The sequence below is a fragment of the Gossypium hirsutum genome, chromosome D02 (genome assembly GCF_007990345.1).
Source record: "Gossypium hirsutum isolate 1008001.06 chromosome D02, Gossypium_hirsutum_v2.1, whole genome shotgun sequence".
NCBI classification, from domain to species: domain Eukaryota; kingdom Viridiplantae; phylum Streptophyta; class Magnoliopsida; order Malvales; family Malvaceae; genus Gossypium; species Gossypium hirsutum.
In genome coordinates, this window is record NC_053438.1 from 9,624,975 (window position 1) to 9,641,034 (window position 16,060).

Below are 16,060 nucleotides of genomic sequence, written 5' to 3' on the forward strand. Positions count from 1 at the left end.
AATGGGTGGTGTTTTTGGTAAAGACTGCGAAGCAATTTTTTGTAATTGGGTTTGGCATTTAATAGTTGGGCTGTGGCCTTCTCTTTTCCACTAGTACTACATCCCAATTAGACCTGTCCATGGGTCGGGTGGCCCGGCTCGGCCCGACGGCCTGCCCGAAATATGGGAGGGTTCGGGTAAAAATATAGGAACGAAATATGGGCTTTAGCAAAAAACGAGGCCTGTTTAAAAAACGGGCCGGGCCTCAGGCACCACTTTTTTGGCCCAGGCCCAGCCCGGTCCGAATATAATAAATATATATTTTTTATTTTTATTTTTTAATTTTAAAATACTTTTAAAATATTTTTATTTTTTATTTTTAAAATAATTTTTTAATGTTTATTAAAAAATAGGCCGGATCGAACTCAGGCTTATGATATTTTTCCTGGGCCGGACCTGGACAAAATTTCAAGCCCATATTTTAGGCCGGGCTGGGCCCAGGCCTAGGAAGCGGGCCAAAAATTTTTTCCGGGCCCGGCCCGGCCCAATGGACAGGTCTAATCCCAATATAATTTCCTTAATTTCCCTTCTCTTTTTTTCATTTTTTATTTGTTTCCCATCACCCATCCTCTTCTTCTTTAATCTCGCTCTCTTCTGTTGTGTGTGTGTGTGTGCGCGCTTTACAGCAATGAACAAAGGAACGGGAGCGGGAACTGGGCCGACGGCGGCGGCTGCAGCAGCGGCGGCACAGAAGCAGAAAACTATGATGCAGCGAGTGGAAACCGACATCGCCAACATCGTCGACAACTTCACCCAGCTTGTTAACGTTGCCCGGGTAAATCTCTCTTTACTTCAAAGCAATTACTACAATTTCTTCGAGTTTAAAGAGTCTTATGTCAAGATTCTTAAACTCCCCTAAATGGGTTTTTCATTTCGTTTCTGATTTTGAATTTAAAAGTTAGAGGTGGGAAATTGGAATCTTTTCACTTTTAGGATAACCTTTCACTGTATTTGCCCTGTACAATGTTGGAAAGCTTCTACTTTTACTTTTACTCATTTACAAAATTCCATTTTGTGAAGATGTATCCCTTTTTTTGGTTGTACAATGTGTTATAGTTGAATATGGATGATTTTTGTAGATTTTGAAATGAATTTATGTAACACCCGAAGAAAATAATTTAGGTTTCTGGGGGGAAGCTAGTGTAAAATAGGTTACCTTGGGTATTGAACCTGAATTTGGTGAAAGTATCACTTATAGAACATCTGTTGGATAAAAGATTTTGTCATTAGATATGGTTTTATAATATTTTTTTTCCTTGGAATGAAGTTGTTCCTTGTGCATGTTCTACTGAGTGTTAAGGTTTTTTATAATCCTATTATTATTTTTTTCTATGGTATTAAATTGGTCATTATTTAACTCCTTCCTATGGGAATATAATTTGCTGGCTGCTCCATCTTCCTTTTCTTTTAAAAGTAGGTGATAACAATTTCAACTACTAATGCAGTGAATGTGGTCATGGCGAGTGAGGGTTAAGGAGGGAAACACTAGTGCTGATCATTTAAAAGCACATCATTTTGTTTGATGCATTAAGATCTTGATTAATCATTTGTGGAAACTGTCGCTTATTTTTATGTCAAATCTATACAGATTCTGTCTACTATGGTGAACTGATGTGTTCCTTGTAACCTGGCTTGTTAGACTGTGACTTTCTTGTGAAAGTTCAACTGAATTAGAACAGTTGGTTAGTTGTTGAATTTGTCTAGGAACTACTTTGTGGCTTGTTGGTAGCTCAGTTGAGGAAGCATTATTCTCTTTGGAAATCCTTTTGTCTAATGCGAGAATCTATTGTAGCTATTGTATCAGTGTTTTGATAGTTTAGTTATTTAATTGAGTTTATAATTGAGGTTATCTTGGTAAATTCCTAGTTTGCTAAAATCAGCTTTCTCTGTAGTCCATTCCAAGTTCCCGATTCCTTTAAATGGTCCTTTCCTTTTCATTTTTGAACAACATTTAAGGGGAGCTGCGCCTAGATGCTTATAATGCTTTCGAGCTTCCGTGTATGTCTTTTATACAACTCTTTGTAGTCTGTATTAGAGTTGATATTTTGGTAATTTATGTTTTTAAAGTGGCTTTCAAATTATAAGGTTGCGAATGATTCTTTTCTTAATTTCTCATTTTCTGTTCGGATGTAATTTTCTGGTTCTATATTTTAGACATATGTACTCTCCTTGACGTTCTGTTGCAATAAAAACCTAAAATGTTATTTTCTTTAAGCCCTAACCGCATATTGAACTGATTTAAGCATATTGGATAAACTTACTGTATATCAGTGGGGTGCATCAAGGAAGAAATTTTAGAGGCAGAAATAGGCTTCCATGAGGAGTTCTTCTATAGATTTGGAACCTTATGGAATTGTTTGAGTCATTTCATTGGTGATAGATTTATCTTTAATGTAATATTCACGTGGCTGCACCTCATTGTAGGTAAATGATCCACCAGTTCGAAATTCACAAGAATCTTTCATGATGGAGATGCGTGCAGCCAGAATGGTGAGTAACCCTTTTTTGTTTACCAACATTTGTTAAATGTTCATAGACAATGATACATTTTGGGTTCCAATATCTGACATGATAGATGATATAAATCCACGGTACAACCATTTTCACAAAGTCCACAGCTCGGATTAAAGAATCTTCATTATAGTCTTTTTTCATTGTCACCGTTCTTCATTACCAATATACTGACTGCAGGTCCAGGCAGCTGATTCTTTGCTTAAGTTAGTGTCTGAGTTGAAGCAGACGGCAATCTTTTCAGGATTTGCATCACTTAATGATCATGTTGAGCAAAGAACTACTGAGTTTAACCAACAAGCAGAGAGAACAGATCGAATGTTGGCCAGGATCGGAGAAGAGGCTGCAGCAAGCCTCAAGGAGCTTGAATCTCATTATTATTCTTCTGCACAGAGGACACATGACACTGCATAGCGATAGAAGAAACAGGTTGCTGTAATCAATAGTTTCCGAACAAGTTTATATTGTTGGTTTATTCAGAGAATATGAAGCATTCAACTGCTTTCTGTGTAAAAGCTGATGCTTCAGTTTCATTATCTGTTTCCAGCTTAAACCATGTTGCAAGATATGTGAATCTGCATATCTAACAAGTTTACCGAGCGTTCAAGTTTGAGTTTATTTATGGCATGAAAAAGCAACGAATGTTATCAACAGGGAGACCAAAAAGGCAGAGCAGAGATTTATAATTATTATGAAATGATGAAATATTCTGTACATATAGAACTAAAGAGAGAACTATAGGCTAGAAAATCAGTTTAAATTCCCCCTTGACTAAATACATTCATTACCCTTACACTTTTCACATGTAAGAAAAATAACAGCTTGTATCATGATCACTCAGCATCTGCTTTGTAAACTCACCAAAAATATTGCCAACTGCAAACCAATTTAGCACCCAACACCGAAAAATGCAGCAGATGGACACTTTACACAAGCAAAGTAAAAGGCCTATGAATCTCAATTCAACATTTAGTTACAAACTTCGAAGCGTGTCCACTCGATCGATGACATCCAATGCCTTGATCCGGTTGATATCAAAGTCAATGAAAGGAACTGAGGACAGCCTCCGAATAAGGAAGGGATCTTTCTTAGATTCACTTGTTGGAGAGTGGCTAGTGCTTTTACTCAACCTATGGTGCTTGATTAACTTAGTTTTTGCAGTGTCAAATTCCTGGCTCTTACTTATTCCAGGTGCCTTTTTCCTCTTACTCACATCCCGAAGCATCTCTTGATCTTCAACAGTCAACATCGATGATGGGGACTGCTTCTGAGTTGATAGTTGAACTGTCTTCTGGTTTGGAGACCTAATTGGAGACTTAACAGGAGATCTGATTCCACCATTCCCAGCCCTTACTTGGGTAACAAGGTGGTGAAGCCACACTACCAGATCAAGAATATAAACTTCAGTTTTCTCCTTGTCCGCATGATGTAGTGTCTCGATCCTGAGCAAGTTAGTCTGGCCAGCAGGTTTACGATTCATCTCAGACCTGAAAATTTTAAAACAAAAGCTGAGTAACAAAAAGTGTTAAACACCAAGGAATGAAAAAGCATCAAAATTCAGAAGTTACCCGGTGTTTGCCCATTCTCCAACCCATCCAAACCCATGATGCGCTCTGGTTGGAAAAATTTGGGACAAGGGAAACAAGGATTAGTTAGAAATAAACTTAAAAGAACAATAATAACCAGCAGGCAATGACTTCAGGGATGGAATCCAGACCATGCCTTTCAAAATATGTCAATAACAAAACAAGATATTGTGAGAAATAGCTATTTACTTGGTTGTATTAGTGGCAATGGGAACAAGCCACTGCAATGTTTTCTCCATTTCAGCTTTTATCTGTGGGACAGTTAGCTGCAAAGAAAATTTGAGATTGTGTTGGTCAGCGTGTATTACAAGTAAATAGTTTTAACAATGGGTTTCAGGCTAGCAACATCTTCAAAATCCAGCAAATGGTAAGTAATATCTCAAACATCAATATTTTCAAACATCAAACCTCTTCCTTTAGCTGAAATGATTGCAGTCTAGACCGTAGAGCAGACTTTATAGTAGGAGGCAGCCCTTGGTATAAAGAATCCCTTGTATTTGGGGGCACAGAATTTGATCGAGAAACCTGAGTAGAACATTCAGTTTTGAACTTATCAAAATCCACACGTTACTGAACAGATGCATATATATCTATCTCAAAATTTTGGAAATTCTTATGCTTTAAGAGGAAGAAATCAAAAAGGAAATCGCCCATGACAATTCCCAGTGTGTCACCATTTTATCATATTACCATTCCTATAGCTACTTCTACATTATGGAAGTAAAAAAGATGAGAAAAAATGTATGAATGCTCTTGTGGTGTATCACTGAGATTGTAATACAAAGCGTCCTCAATCCTTAATGTCTAAGACAATATGTCCACTCGCCAAGGAATCAATTCTATCATCCTTTCTAAGTCTTCCGGAAAAATACCACCACTAATTAAAGGAGATCAAGCAAAGACATAAACAAAATACAGTTAGGAAGAACATGATAAAACTTACAAGAGTATCAATTTGGGTTATGATATTTGCATAATGCAACGCAAGACCAGCCGTCCCCAACTTTTTATGACTGCTGACAGAACCTTTAACGGGTTTATCACCATCTGCAAGGTAACAGGTAAAAACCAACACCACTCAATAAATAAATCAAAGCTAATTCTCTGTTTCCAAGTGGATTGTAGGTTTAAGCATGAGCACAAGCCATAAATTTAAATATTATCATCTTAATAGATGAGATAAAAAAAAGCTGACAATTTTCCTTACAAAACAAGAAGGAAATGACCTAATGCAATGATTTAGATTTCAATGGAATCAAGTTTGACCATTTTATTAATCCTCAATCCTCAATTTAAGAGGAAAGTCAGTTTTCAATCAAGCAAGAGAAGCTGTAAAATATTAAAGCTCTAATGCCTTGTTTGGTTACTAGGGTAATAACATGAGGAAAAAACTTACTTATTACATATGTATACAATAGTTAGACATAACATAAAGAATAGTTAGTACAATTTTAAACTTGAAATTAGAAAGATGAATAAAAACTCTTGTAAAAAATAAGACCTCTTCAAAATAAGCAAATATTTTTCCTTCTCTTTGCTAAAATAAGTCATGGGAATGGTTAAGTATTACCAATTGAATTAGTTTATTGCTAACTTATATACTAAAACATGCATAAAAAATAATACTCCTACAAAATGTAGCATAAATATTTTAATTTTATCTTCATAACTTCCTTGATAAAATAATTCCATTTCCAAATGATTTGAGTTTGATGATTTAAATTCTTACCAGCAGCGCCGAATGCCTCATGAATCTCCAAGTGCAAGAAATGAACGATATCTACAAGCTTCTCCATGACCTATGAATACAAGGCATAAAACTTCCACTGATATATATCAACTAACTTCAAAATCAAGCAGCAAAAGACACTTGTAACATTACGTACAAAAGCTCGCATACGTTTAGACTTGGAGTTCACCGCAAAAGATAAAAAGAACACCACATTTTTTTTTAGGAGTTCATCATAAGTATATGAAAAATGATTTAACAAAAAAGAAAATTTCATAGAGCTTTACTAGTACCTCTTCCAAAATTCTAGACCAAAGAGATTTTTTCTTCAAATTTTTCACATGCTTATTTTGACTCTTTAACTCTGCTCTCAATATTGCAAGGCTGTCTCCTACATGACAAAATCAAAACACTCAATAGGAAGGGCTTAGATGACATCAACTATATTACATATAAATTCAAAGGAAACAACAATGGGATACACAGAAAACTTCACAGCAACTTTGCAAACAAAATGTCATCAGAATGAGCACTAACATGCCTAAGAAGGGCCATGATAAAGCTTACAAGTTCCTTATAACCAAAATGGAATTGGCCGCAGAGGGTTTTGACTAGAAACACATAAGAACTAGTTATTACTTCTACATATCAGCAGGTTTTGCTTTTTTGGGGTGTTCAGTATGATTCACCATTTTAATCTAGAAACACAAATTAGAAACACCCTGTTAACCAAGAAGTTTAAGCAAGAAAGTTACAATAGAGATACAAACAGTAGGTTACCCCTTTGAGCAGTATTTGAATTATCCTCTTCCTGAAGCTTACGTCGATAATCTTGTTCAAATCTGTCCAAGGCATGCAACTCATGATATAATTCCTGCAAAGAAACAAATGTAAACAACGTAACTTATAACAAACTCCAAATAGATAATTTCAGTAACAGGAATTCTGAATTGTACCATGTTAATCATAATAAGCCTTTCAATTATGATATCTACCTATCAGCTTATATTCAGTGTCTCAAAACAGAATGGGAGAAAGAAACAGTTTCAGAACTTAGTACAAGACCGAAAATATAGGAATCGTTTTGGTTTAAACAATATAATCTTAGAGTGCAACTTTTGAGAGCAGCTCTCTAGTTATGACAGTAAGACCTAGAACTTACAGCTGTATAATGGACGTAAGTCATCAACTGTTGCATTATCGTCTCTGCTTCTTCCTTCAATTGCTTTTCAAATGTAAGTTCTGAACCCAACCTGAAATCATAAAAGATAGTGCAGGAACGAATATTGGGATCTGACTCGAATTCATAAATAACACTTAAAGAGTGCAAGCAGTGAAATTACTTTTCAAAATAACGATCCAAATTGTGCCACTGAGGATCTTTACAACGATTTCCAAATCGTACCACCTCTCCGGAAAAAATTTTTAACTCTTCCCTGTTGAAGTCGGGGGGAAAAAAGCCTCTCAAATTAAATTTTTGAACATAACCACCATTTTAGAATATTATAACAAATTATATAAAATAGAATCATTTTTGAAGCAATATGGCATTTCTGCATTATCCACCTCTTATCAGCAGCTGCAATTCTCAGGAGTTCATCCATATCTCTTGATATCAAATTTTGTACTCCTTCTGACTTAAGGACCATCTCTTTTAAATGTCTAATATTCTCCATAGAAAGCGATTGCATCAGATTGGCACCTTTAACAATTGTATTTGCAACTTCAAAAGATAGAATTGATATTTTATTCCCTTTTGTTGTTACCCCTGAGGTAAAGCCACTGCCAAGATTCAAATTTGTCATGCTACTACCAAGGGTGTCCAGAACATCCACTGCCTTTCCAAACCCAGCAGTACCGGCTCTACCTAAAAGAGAGCCAACCTCAGTAACCTGCAGAAAAAAGCAACCAATTGATCTATCGAATAGTTATGACGCGCGTATGGTGAATCATACTCATCAAATAAAGTTTGTAATTCATAATAGTAGAACCAGAAGCATTCCTCTTTGCTCTAACAACCAGCAATTATATAATGCTAGAATCTAAAGCATTAAAATATTAGAACAACAATTAACAACCTGACTTGTCTGTCTACATACATCAACTACAGAAAAATCAGCAAATTTATCCATATAAAAAAAATCTCTATCATGGTTCTCCACATGGTTCGCGGCCCCTTCCATTCCTAACAAACAATATTTTGAATCCTAGCAAGAAAAAGAGCTTAGATACATCTATGATTAAGCATGAAAACTTCCATCCATTTTGTACATATTGAAGATGAAAAATAATAAAAGCTAATATGAGTATGACTGGACTCATACTCAGAACCATTCAATGGCATAGGAAAAGCTTGTCAGGAACAAATTTGGATAATTCTAGTGAATAGTTCAGAACTATAATTCATTAACACCAATAATAGTGAAAAATCAGCAAAGTGCTCATCCTAATTATCGTAAATTGCATTTTAAAGAAGAATTAATGGGGAAGAGCCTATATAAAATAAGTATTTCCCAGTAGCTCCATAAGGCATTTGTCAAAAAGCTTGATTTCTATCATGAAACACAAATTTCCATGGAGTTACACAATATGACCCATCGGTTTCAGTGTTTTAAGGTTAGTTATAATTCAAGGAAACAGTCTACTCCAACATAACATGAACACCTATAGACAAAAAGGAAAAGTGGGAAAAAATTGTAGGGAACGCATTAGAATTTGAACTTACCTTTGCAACAGCAGCCTGCTTAGACTTGGTTGATCTAGATTTATTAGATAGCACCCTCGACAAACGAGGAATTCCGTCATCAATACCAGCTGGATTCATACAATAAGGAACCGTACTGATCTCCGGAAATGAAAAAGGTTCTCTTGACTCCATCCCTGCATTATCTGCACTGTCCTCAGCAGGAGGAGCTGAATTGGTGCTTATCTTCGCGGGCAGTTGCCGGGTCTGAAAAACCAATCTCGACCCTCGAGCAAAATGGCCATTAACATGGGGAAAGCCTCCAACGGGAGCATTATCTACAGTGGATCTCCTCGAGCAAAGCCCACCCATTTGTGTTGATAACCACGAATTTTATACTTCACTGTTGATTGAAACTTTCCATAAAACAAAGCCAACAAGCTCTCAACTATGTAGAACAACAAAAACTGTTTCCTTTTTCTTATCAAAACAATCTAGAAATCTAATAAAAAGCTCCTAATTTTAAACAAAACTAAATCAGTTTAACTGATAGGACCCTTAACTACTTATTGAATCATAGCAGTCTAAACCTAGAGATATAAACTAGCCAAGTCCCAGCAAAGCATTCGAGGTACCGATTATGATTCATGTTGAAGCTCCACTCCATTAACGCCAAGTCTCACCAAACTGTAAAATAGCAAGAAAAAACAAGTAAACCCATGATTATACAAATTCCAAACAAAGCAACAAAGAATAAACTAAACCCAGCTCACAGCATCTCTAGAAATATGCAAAAACACAAATCAGGAACAAAATAAAAGGACTTTGACTTTGCTGACTACAATAAAGAAAACCCAGAAAGCAGCAGGAAAGAAAATCAAAACTTTGAGATCAAAACAACTGCCCATAAAAAACCAAAAACAAAGTGATTTAAAATCCCCCCCTCAAAGAAAAGAGAAAAGCTTACCAGGTGGGGAGACAGATAAAAGGGTTGGATCTGAGAAGAGAGGAAGGTTATAAGAGATGCTGGGTTCTGTCGTTTACTAACAAAGACACGAATTTTATACACGGAATATAAATAAAAGAAGAAAACTTAATTTAATGATGGTGAAGTTAAGAAGAATACGATGAAAACAATATATAGAGAGAGAGAGAACGAGCGTACATAAGAAAATTACAGTGAGAAAGAGAAGAAAGTTTTTACAAAGAAAATAAAATAAAAGGGAGGAGAGGAAACAATAAAGAAAAAAACTTTTTTTGACTTTTTTTTTTTACTCAGACCAATGCTGTTTTTTCATATCTTCTTTTTCCTCCTTCATTTTCAAGATTTTCCCAGTTTCTTTTAATAAAATTCTGGGTAAATTTTGATCTATTGCTAATACTATAAAAACAAACTTTTAAGTCAATTTTAATTTAAGGTGGTTTTTATGTATTAGATTTAGAGGTGTTCATGGGCCGGGCCGGGCCAAGAAAAAAATTTTAGCCCGGGTCCTAGGCCCCAGGCTCGGCCCGGCCCAAAATATGGGCTTGAAATTTTGTCCAGGCCCGGCTCGGGAAAAAATTCGTAAGCCCGGCCCGGCCCGACCCATTTTTTTAATAAACACCAAAAATTTATTTTAAAATAAAAAAATTAAAAAAAGTATTTTAAAAATATTTTAAAATTAATAAATATTTTAAAATAAAAAAATAAAAATATTTATTATATTTGGGCCTGGCCGGGCCGAGCCCGGGCCAAAAAAGTGGTTCCTGAGGCCTGGCCTGTTTTCTAAACGGGCCTCGTTTTTTGCTCAAACCCATATTTTAGGCCTATATTTTTACCCGAACCCTCTTATATTTCGGGCGGACCGTCGGGCCGGGCCCCATGAGCACCTCTAATTAGATTGGAGTTTTTAAAATTTTTAAAATTTTCAGTAATTAGTGAGTAGTGCCAAAGATAGCAATATGCAATTCCAAACTTTTCTTTTTCATTTAAATAGTTAAATTATATTTTTCATAAATCTGAGAAAATTAATAATGTTAACCTATTTTCATGATTATGCTGATACGTAGGGGTGGAAAGTTCCAAACTTTGTCTTGTAATATTTGTTTTCTAATGTTTGTTTCTTACCTTTTATTTGCTAAGAATTTTAGTCAATTAAATTGAAGAAAAAAATGACAACTCATAATTGATTTTTACGAACTACTAACGAAAATTAAAATATATATTAAAAAAACTTATTTAAAGTAAGGTTCGATCTTTGTTGATACAAAGAAGAATAGGTGACAAAGATAGATGGTTCACCGTATTGAGATAGGACATAGAGTCATCTAGTAGTAGGAAATAGGGAAACAGGGAAGAGAATGTGGAGTTAGGAGTAGAGTAGTAGTAGAGGAGATATGGAGTTACTTGACTTTGAGCTGAGGCCTTGAGTCTTAGATATCTATCACCTTTTGATGGTTACACCCTGATAGGATGGCTTGGCTGACTATCTCCACAAGTAGACTTCCATAAACAATATGTGTGAAACTTTGGAGGAACTCCTCGTAGGAACCTTTCGGCTTGCAACTTATCTAACAACCGAACCATTTATTAATTGGCACACACCACTCAACTACCACATCCCATTCAAGATGACGTATCATAGAGCCATTCTACTTTGGCCTATAATATCAAATAACTTGTCCATGACTCACCAATAGCCAGTCGATACGCGACACCCCCAAGATAAGGTATCAAGCCTTATATATTTGTTGCCTCCAATCTTGGGGTACCATGTGTTGGGTGGCAATTGGTGACTCAAGAGCAAGTGGCCTAGTGATCTAATGTCATAGGCCTAAATAAAATAGTGTTATGATGTGCCTTTGGTCATCTCGAATAGGATGTAGTAGCTGAGCCCTAGTGTAACGATTAATGAGTAGGTCTAGTTGTCAAGCAAGTTGCAAGCCTAAGGGTTTTTACAAGGTGTTTGCACATACTGCTTTTGGAGGTCTTCTCGTGGGGTTTGCCGCCCAACCTGTCCTAACGAGGTGTAACAATTGCCTTCAATTAAGAGGTAGGTTATATAGTGACTTTTCTCAAGACATATCTAGGTCTTTGTGGTCCTAGGAGGTGTAATAAATAAATTATTAGGTAAATGATCAAAGGGTGTTTTTGATGAGTCAAAAGAGTAAGCCTATGAGGAATTAAGGAAGATTTGCTTTGAATGGAGGCATTTCTGAAGGGTTGAGAATGACTTTCTTTCAAGAGGCTAAGAAGGTGCATTTCCTGAAGGCGGATATTTACAATTATTGTAGAGGGCTTTGAAGTTGGAAAGGCAAGTCTACGTACATAGAAAACACGTCTGGCCACTGTTTCATCATATGTCACACATTTTGATACATTTACTTATGGCCATGAGTTACGATGCATCATTGGGAAACAGTGCCAATGATTTCTCTATTGTTGGACTTTTGATGTTGCTAGTTGGTGCATTTTGATTGGTAATTGAAAGGTTGTGCCTAGTGGTTTTTTGAAGACGTCACATAGTCGAATGGTCTATAAATGTCCATGTCTTCACCCTTAACCTCTTCATCTAGTTTTGAACTTATTTTTCAGATTTTTCTAATTTATTTTCTTTTAATTTCCCTTGTCATTTTTACTCCAAGATTTTGCTTTAATGCCTATTTCAACTCTTGTACCTAAAAACCAATTACATAAAATCACATTCGTATTAGATTTTTTTTCTAAATATGGCTTTTACAAAGCCAAAAATCTGGTCAACCCTTAAATGTCTCCAAATTTTTGATTTGGTCCCCTCTTTTAGTGCTTGTACTCCAATTTAGTCATTTTCTGCTTGTTTTTTTAATTAAAGCATCCGAATTTCATTCTTGAGAAAATTTAAATATAAAATCATCAATTTATCAAGAATTAATTGATTTGAACATGTAAAATATGCAAAATAAACATGTTATCAAGGAGGATCCCTTGGATGTTGTTCCTTTAAGTATAATGGACGTGTAAACTATTCAAAGGCACATTCTCAAATGAATGGAGTGGCTCTCGAATTTTACGAGGGCCCATCCAAAGGACTCTCTTAGTTATAATTATTATTCACTTTGGTTTTAGTTCATTCCTACGATTTTTAGCATGTTATTGAGGGTGTGTGAGTGTTTCCTTATTTATAGGTGCTTTAGCAAACACTTTGGGAGCCATAGAAGGAAACCTTGAGGATGTAATTCTAGGGAGCGTCTATGATGGGACCCACCAAAAAAAAGGAAACAGCTTCTTCAAGCTTTAAATTAAAGAAACCTCATCCTAAGGCCTCAACGATATGCTTGCAAAGAGTTGCTAGTTTTGAGGGCCTCCTCTACACCCTCAAATAAGTACTTATGCTTAAGGACCACCCTTTCCTCTTGTTGTAGGGAGTTCTATGAAGCCCCTCAGTGCTTATGTTTGTAAGGTTACCATAGGGGGTGCTTTTGGAACATCATTTACTACAATAATGGTTTATTGCCCTACTTATAATATGTCTACATCTCTTGTGGTGTACGGGATCTCGACTGTTCCCACTTGCATAGGTTTGCTTTTATTCTTTGTCCATGCTGTAGTTGTTATTATTTTCAGCAATTTTAGAATGTATTTTTATTTGGTCTTAGGGCCTTGGTTTATACGAGGATTAGCATGTCCCTACCTAGTAAGGTTCCTACAACTTATGGAGTAACCCATCCTTGCTTTACAGTAGTGAGGAAGGCTCTAAATACTACTCATGAGGAATGGTATAACTTTGCGAAGTTTACTTCATAGCAACTTGGGGCTACTCTCATAGAATTTGCAAATGAGGTTAATTCCCTCAACCAAGCTGCAACTGAGTTTGAGTAAGAGGTTGAATAATTGAAAAGGTGTGCCATTGAAGCTAAAGCATCAAACATAGAGGCCCGAGCTAAGGTGCTATTTGTAAAAGCTCGTGTTAGGTTGTAAAAATCTAATCATGCCCTTAAGGAGGAGAAATAAAAGTTCCCCAAACAGGCTAAAAAGTATAAAAAAAAGGCATGAAGATACTGTTGCTCAACTTAAGCAACTAGAGGAAACTATCTAATAGCGTGATGATTAATATTCATAGAAAAATTTGGAGGCCAAATAGTTCAAAGAAGAGATCTTATCTTTACAAAAATGCCTCTAAGCAATTACCTCATATGCCATCATTCTTTGAGATAGCTTTATATGTACAACTCAGGTTGTTCACGATCCCTTAAACCTTGTAAGCATTGGGTTGTGCTATAAGGTAGTGGCTTTCATAAGGGTATATATGATATATAATAAGGGAAAGTTCAATCATGACACTTTAGTGGAATGGCTCCATGATTAAATAATGTTGTAATTAATAGATGAAGAGCCAAAACTTAATTACAAATTATTGACCCTTAATTATATATGTCCAATTGGTCCTTCTACTAACTCGAGATAATCATAAGCAAATTGCATGCAGAACCAATAATATGGAATGAATGAAAACAATGAAGTAAGAGAAATAAATCACATGTATCACTATGATACCATGAGTGCTTTAAGGCGTCCGCAAGATATGTTTTCAAATACCACTATACAATTACAACTCGTCTTTGCTTAATGGACACAAAACACCCATACTTTAGTACTCGGTGCAACGATTCCTGGTGCAATAGTGAGAACCTATTTGACCTAGGGAGGCAACGATTTAGTGGTAGTAGATGACAAGTTGCTTTGTTACCCATTTCATCAGGAACCGTAGCAATGAATACGTTTTCTCATTAAGTACAAAAGATAACTTAGGAATTGATTTAATATCTTGGAATAATAATTTAATTAATTGTAATTAAATAATTGAAGTTCGAATTAAGAATCATAGTAATTAGTCATCATGGATTTGTTGAATAAGATAATTAAATATATTTCTTCATAGGTTCTAATACAATAAAGTTGTCATGAATCTAGCGGAATTAGAATTGGGTTGAGAAATTAATTTAGTTAAATTAATTGATTAAATTAATTGATTAAATAAATAATATTTTGGGAAATATAAAATAGTTACTGAGTTGCATAAATTATAAGTGTTGGATAAAAGTTCAGATAACACATATAATGATACTCAATACACAAAATGCCTAAATATGTCTAGTTGAAGTATGAAGGGTGGTAAACCCTACTCCCCTTGGAGTTGTCGTTGCTCCTATGTATTCTACTTAGAGCAAAATTTGTATTTTATATTAAAACATTATTATTTAATTAGACCTTATTCTAACAGAACTCTTGTATTGTTTTTCTATAAATAGGAACTATGAGCTAAATTATTTACATACTTTTTTGAGCATCGCTAATCCATCAAAAAATAGTGGAAATTTATTTTTAGAAAGGCTCATAGTTTCTGATTATAGAGAGAATTAACTTTCCCACTAGAAGTTAAGAAAAGCTTTCATTCTGTACACTTGGTTCATGTTGTTTGAGCTCACACTCAAAGCAATTTAAGGTTTAAGAATAACGGAGAAGGTCATTTGGTAGAAAGTCAGGATCGACTTTATTCTGCATCGTACAAAGCACATGTATAATTTTAGTTAAAGGTTTATTTTTATAAATATCGAAGGTTCGATTTTAAGAAAAAAAAATTAAACTTTCACCATGCCTAAAAACATTATTTTCTAAATTGATTGTTCCAATAATACCTTGGGTCATCTCAAATGGTACGTGATAGTTAAATCCTGTTATGGAGTTTAATAAGTAGGTTCGATTGTCAAACAAGTTGCAAGCTGAAAGGTTTCTTCTTAGAGAGGTTCACATGTATTGCTCGTGAAAGTTACTCTTACTGCTCGTGGAGCTGGTCGTCTAGGCCACTGAGTCAGGCGTAACAAACTTAAAATCACAGAGTTCTTGAGCTCTCTTTCTTACTATTAAACGAATCTTCATTAACCGTTAAATACTTTACATTTCCAACATATATCATACTTAAAATTATCAAATTTCAAGTCTAGTGAGAAAGTAGTGTGGGCAAGTTGATGGCAATTAGCTAATAAAATCTCTCTCCTCTTATTTTTTGTCTCCTCTCTCTAAAATCCTTAAAATCCATCCTTTGAAATATCAAGTCTCACCTAGTTAATTACGACACAGTTGGCCTTTGTGTCAGTGGTTGTTTCTCATTGCCAGTCTCCTCTCTCATGATAGAGTTGTTTTTGATTTCTCTCGTGTTAGAGTGGAATCCTCTAAAGCTTGAAATGACTGTTTCTCCATCCTCCTCTTTTTCTTTGTGAATCTTGCTCCTTTTGGTGTTCAGGGTGTTGTTGGTGGAGGGTGGTGCCAGGGCAGGGGATTTAGTGGCCTTTGCCCCCAAAACTGAAAAATGATCTATTTTGTCCCTTTAATGTTTATAAAATCATAAATTAATATAATGTTAAAATTACACTCTCACCCTAAAAAAATTATTACCATTTCTGACTCCATAGAACAAATTTTTGGTGGTGTTCTCGTGGCACGATTCCTTTCTTGTAGGCTGCTTTGAATTTTTTGAACTTGGTGTTTCTTGTTTT

General features: G+C 35.4%; 2 protein-coding genes across 2 annotated transcripts; one reads left to right on the forward strand and one right to left on the reverse strand.

The window, feature by feature from the left end:
- Positions 1–572: 572 nt before the first annotated feature.
- On the forward strand, positions 573–3,201 carry LOC107910490 (mediator of RNA polymerase II transcription subunit 22b). The gene is made up of 3 exons (XM_016838344.2): positions 573–814; positions 2,464–2,529; positions 2,731–3,201. The coding sequence occupies exons 1-3, from the start codon at positions 668–670 to the stop codon at positions 2,962–2,964; spliced, it is 447 nt and encodes a 148-aa protein (XP_016693833.1). The 5' UTR covers positions 573–667; the 3' UTR covers positions 2,965–3,201.
- Positions 3,202–3,207: 6 nt separating this feature from the next.
- On the reverse strand, positions 3,208–9,747 carry LOC107910489 (protein PSK SIMULATOR 1). Its single transcript, XM_041088395.1, has 14 exons — positions 9,516–9,747; positions 9,184–9,235; positions 8,591–8,951; positions 7,432–7,757; positions 7,209–7,301; positions 7,028–7,118; positions 6,646–6,739; positions 6,159–6,256; positions 5,866–5,935; positions 5,080–5,183; positions 4,545–4,661; positions 4,326–4,402; positions 4,119–4,163; positions 3,208–4,037 (listed from the first exon to the last, which is right to left on the reverse strand). The coding sequence occupies exons 3-14, from the start codon at positions 8,918–8,920 to the stop codon at positions 3,524–3,526; spliced, it is 1,959 nt and encodes a 652-aa protein (XP_040944329.1). The 5' UTR covers positions 8,921–8,951; positions 9,184–9,235; positions 9,516–9,747; the 3' UTR covers positions 3,208–3,523.
- Positions 9,748–16,060: the final 6,313 nt, after the last annotated feature.

Excerpts from the sequence above, each read along its gene's own strand:
- LOC107910490 (XM_016838344.2), top strand. The coding sequence starts at position 668 with ATGAACAAAGGAACGGGAGCGGGAACTGGGCCGACGGCGGCGGCTGCA. Across the intron at positions 815-2,463 it reads AGCTTGTTAACGTTGCCCGG|GTAAATGATCCACCAGTTCG; the intron begins GTAAATCTCTCT and ends ACCTCATTGTAG. Across the intron at positions 2,530-2,730 it reads AGATGCGTGCAGCCAGAATG|GTCCAGGCAGCTGATTCTTT; the intron begins GTGAGTAACCCT and ends TACTGACTGCAG.
- LOC107910489 (XM_041088395.1), bottom strand. The coding sequence starts at position 8,920 with ATGGGTGGGCTTTGCTCGAGGAGATCCACTGTAGATAATGCTCCCGTT. Across the intron at positions 7,119-7,208 it reads TTGGATCGTTATTTTGAAAA|GTTGGGTTCAGAACTTACAT; the intron begins GTAATTTCACTG and ends TTATGATTTCAG. Across the intron at positions 5,184-5,865 it reads TGAGGCATTCGGCGCTGCTG|ATGGTGATAAACCCGTTAAA; the intron begins GTAAGAATTTAA and ends GTTACCTTGCAG.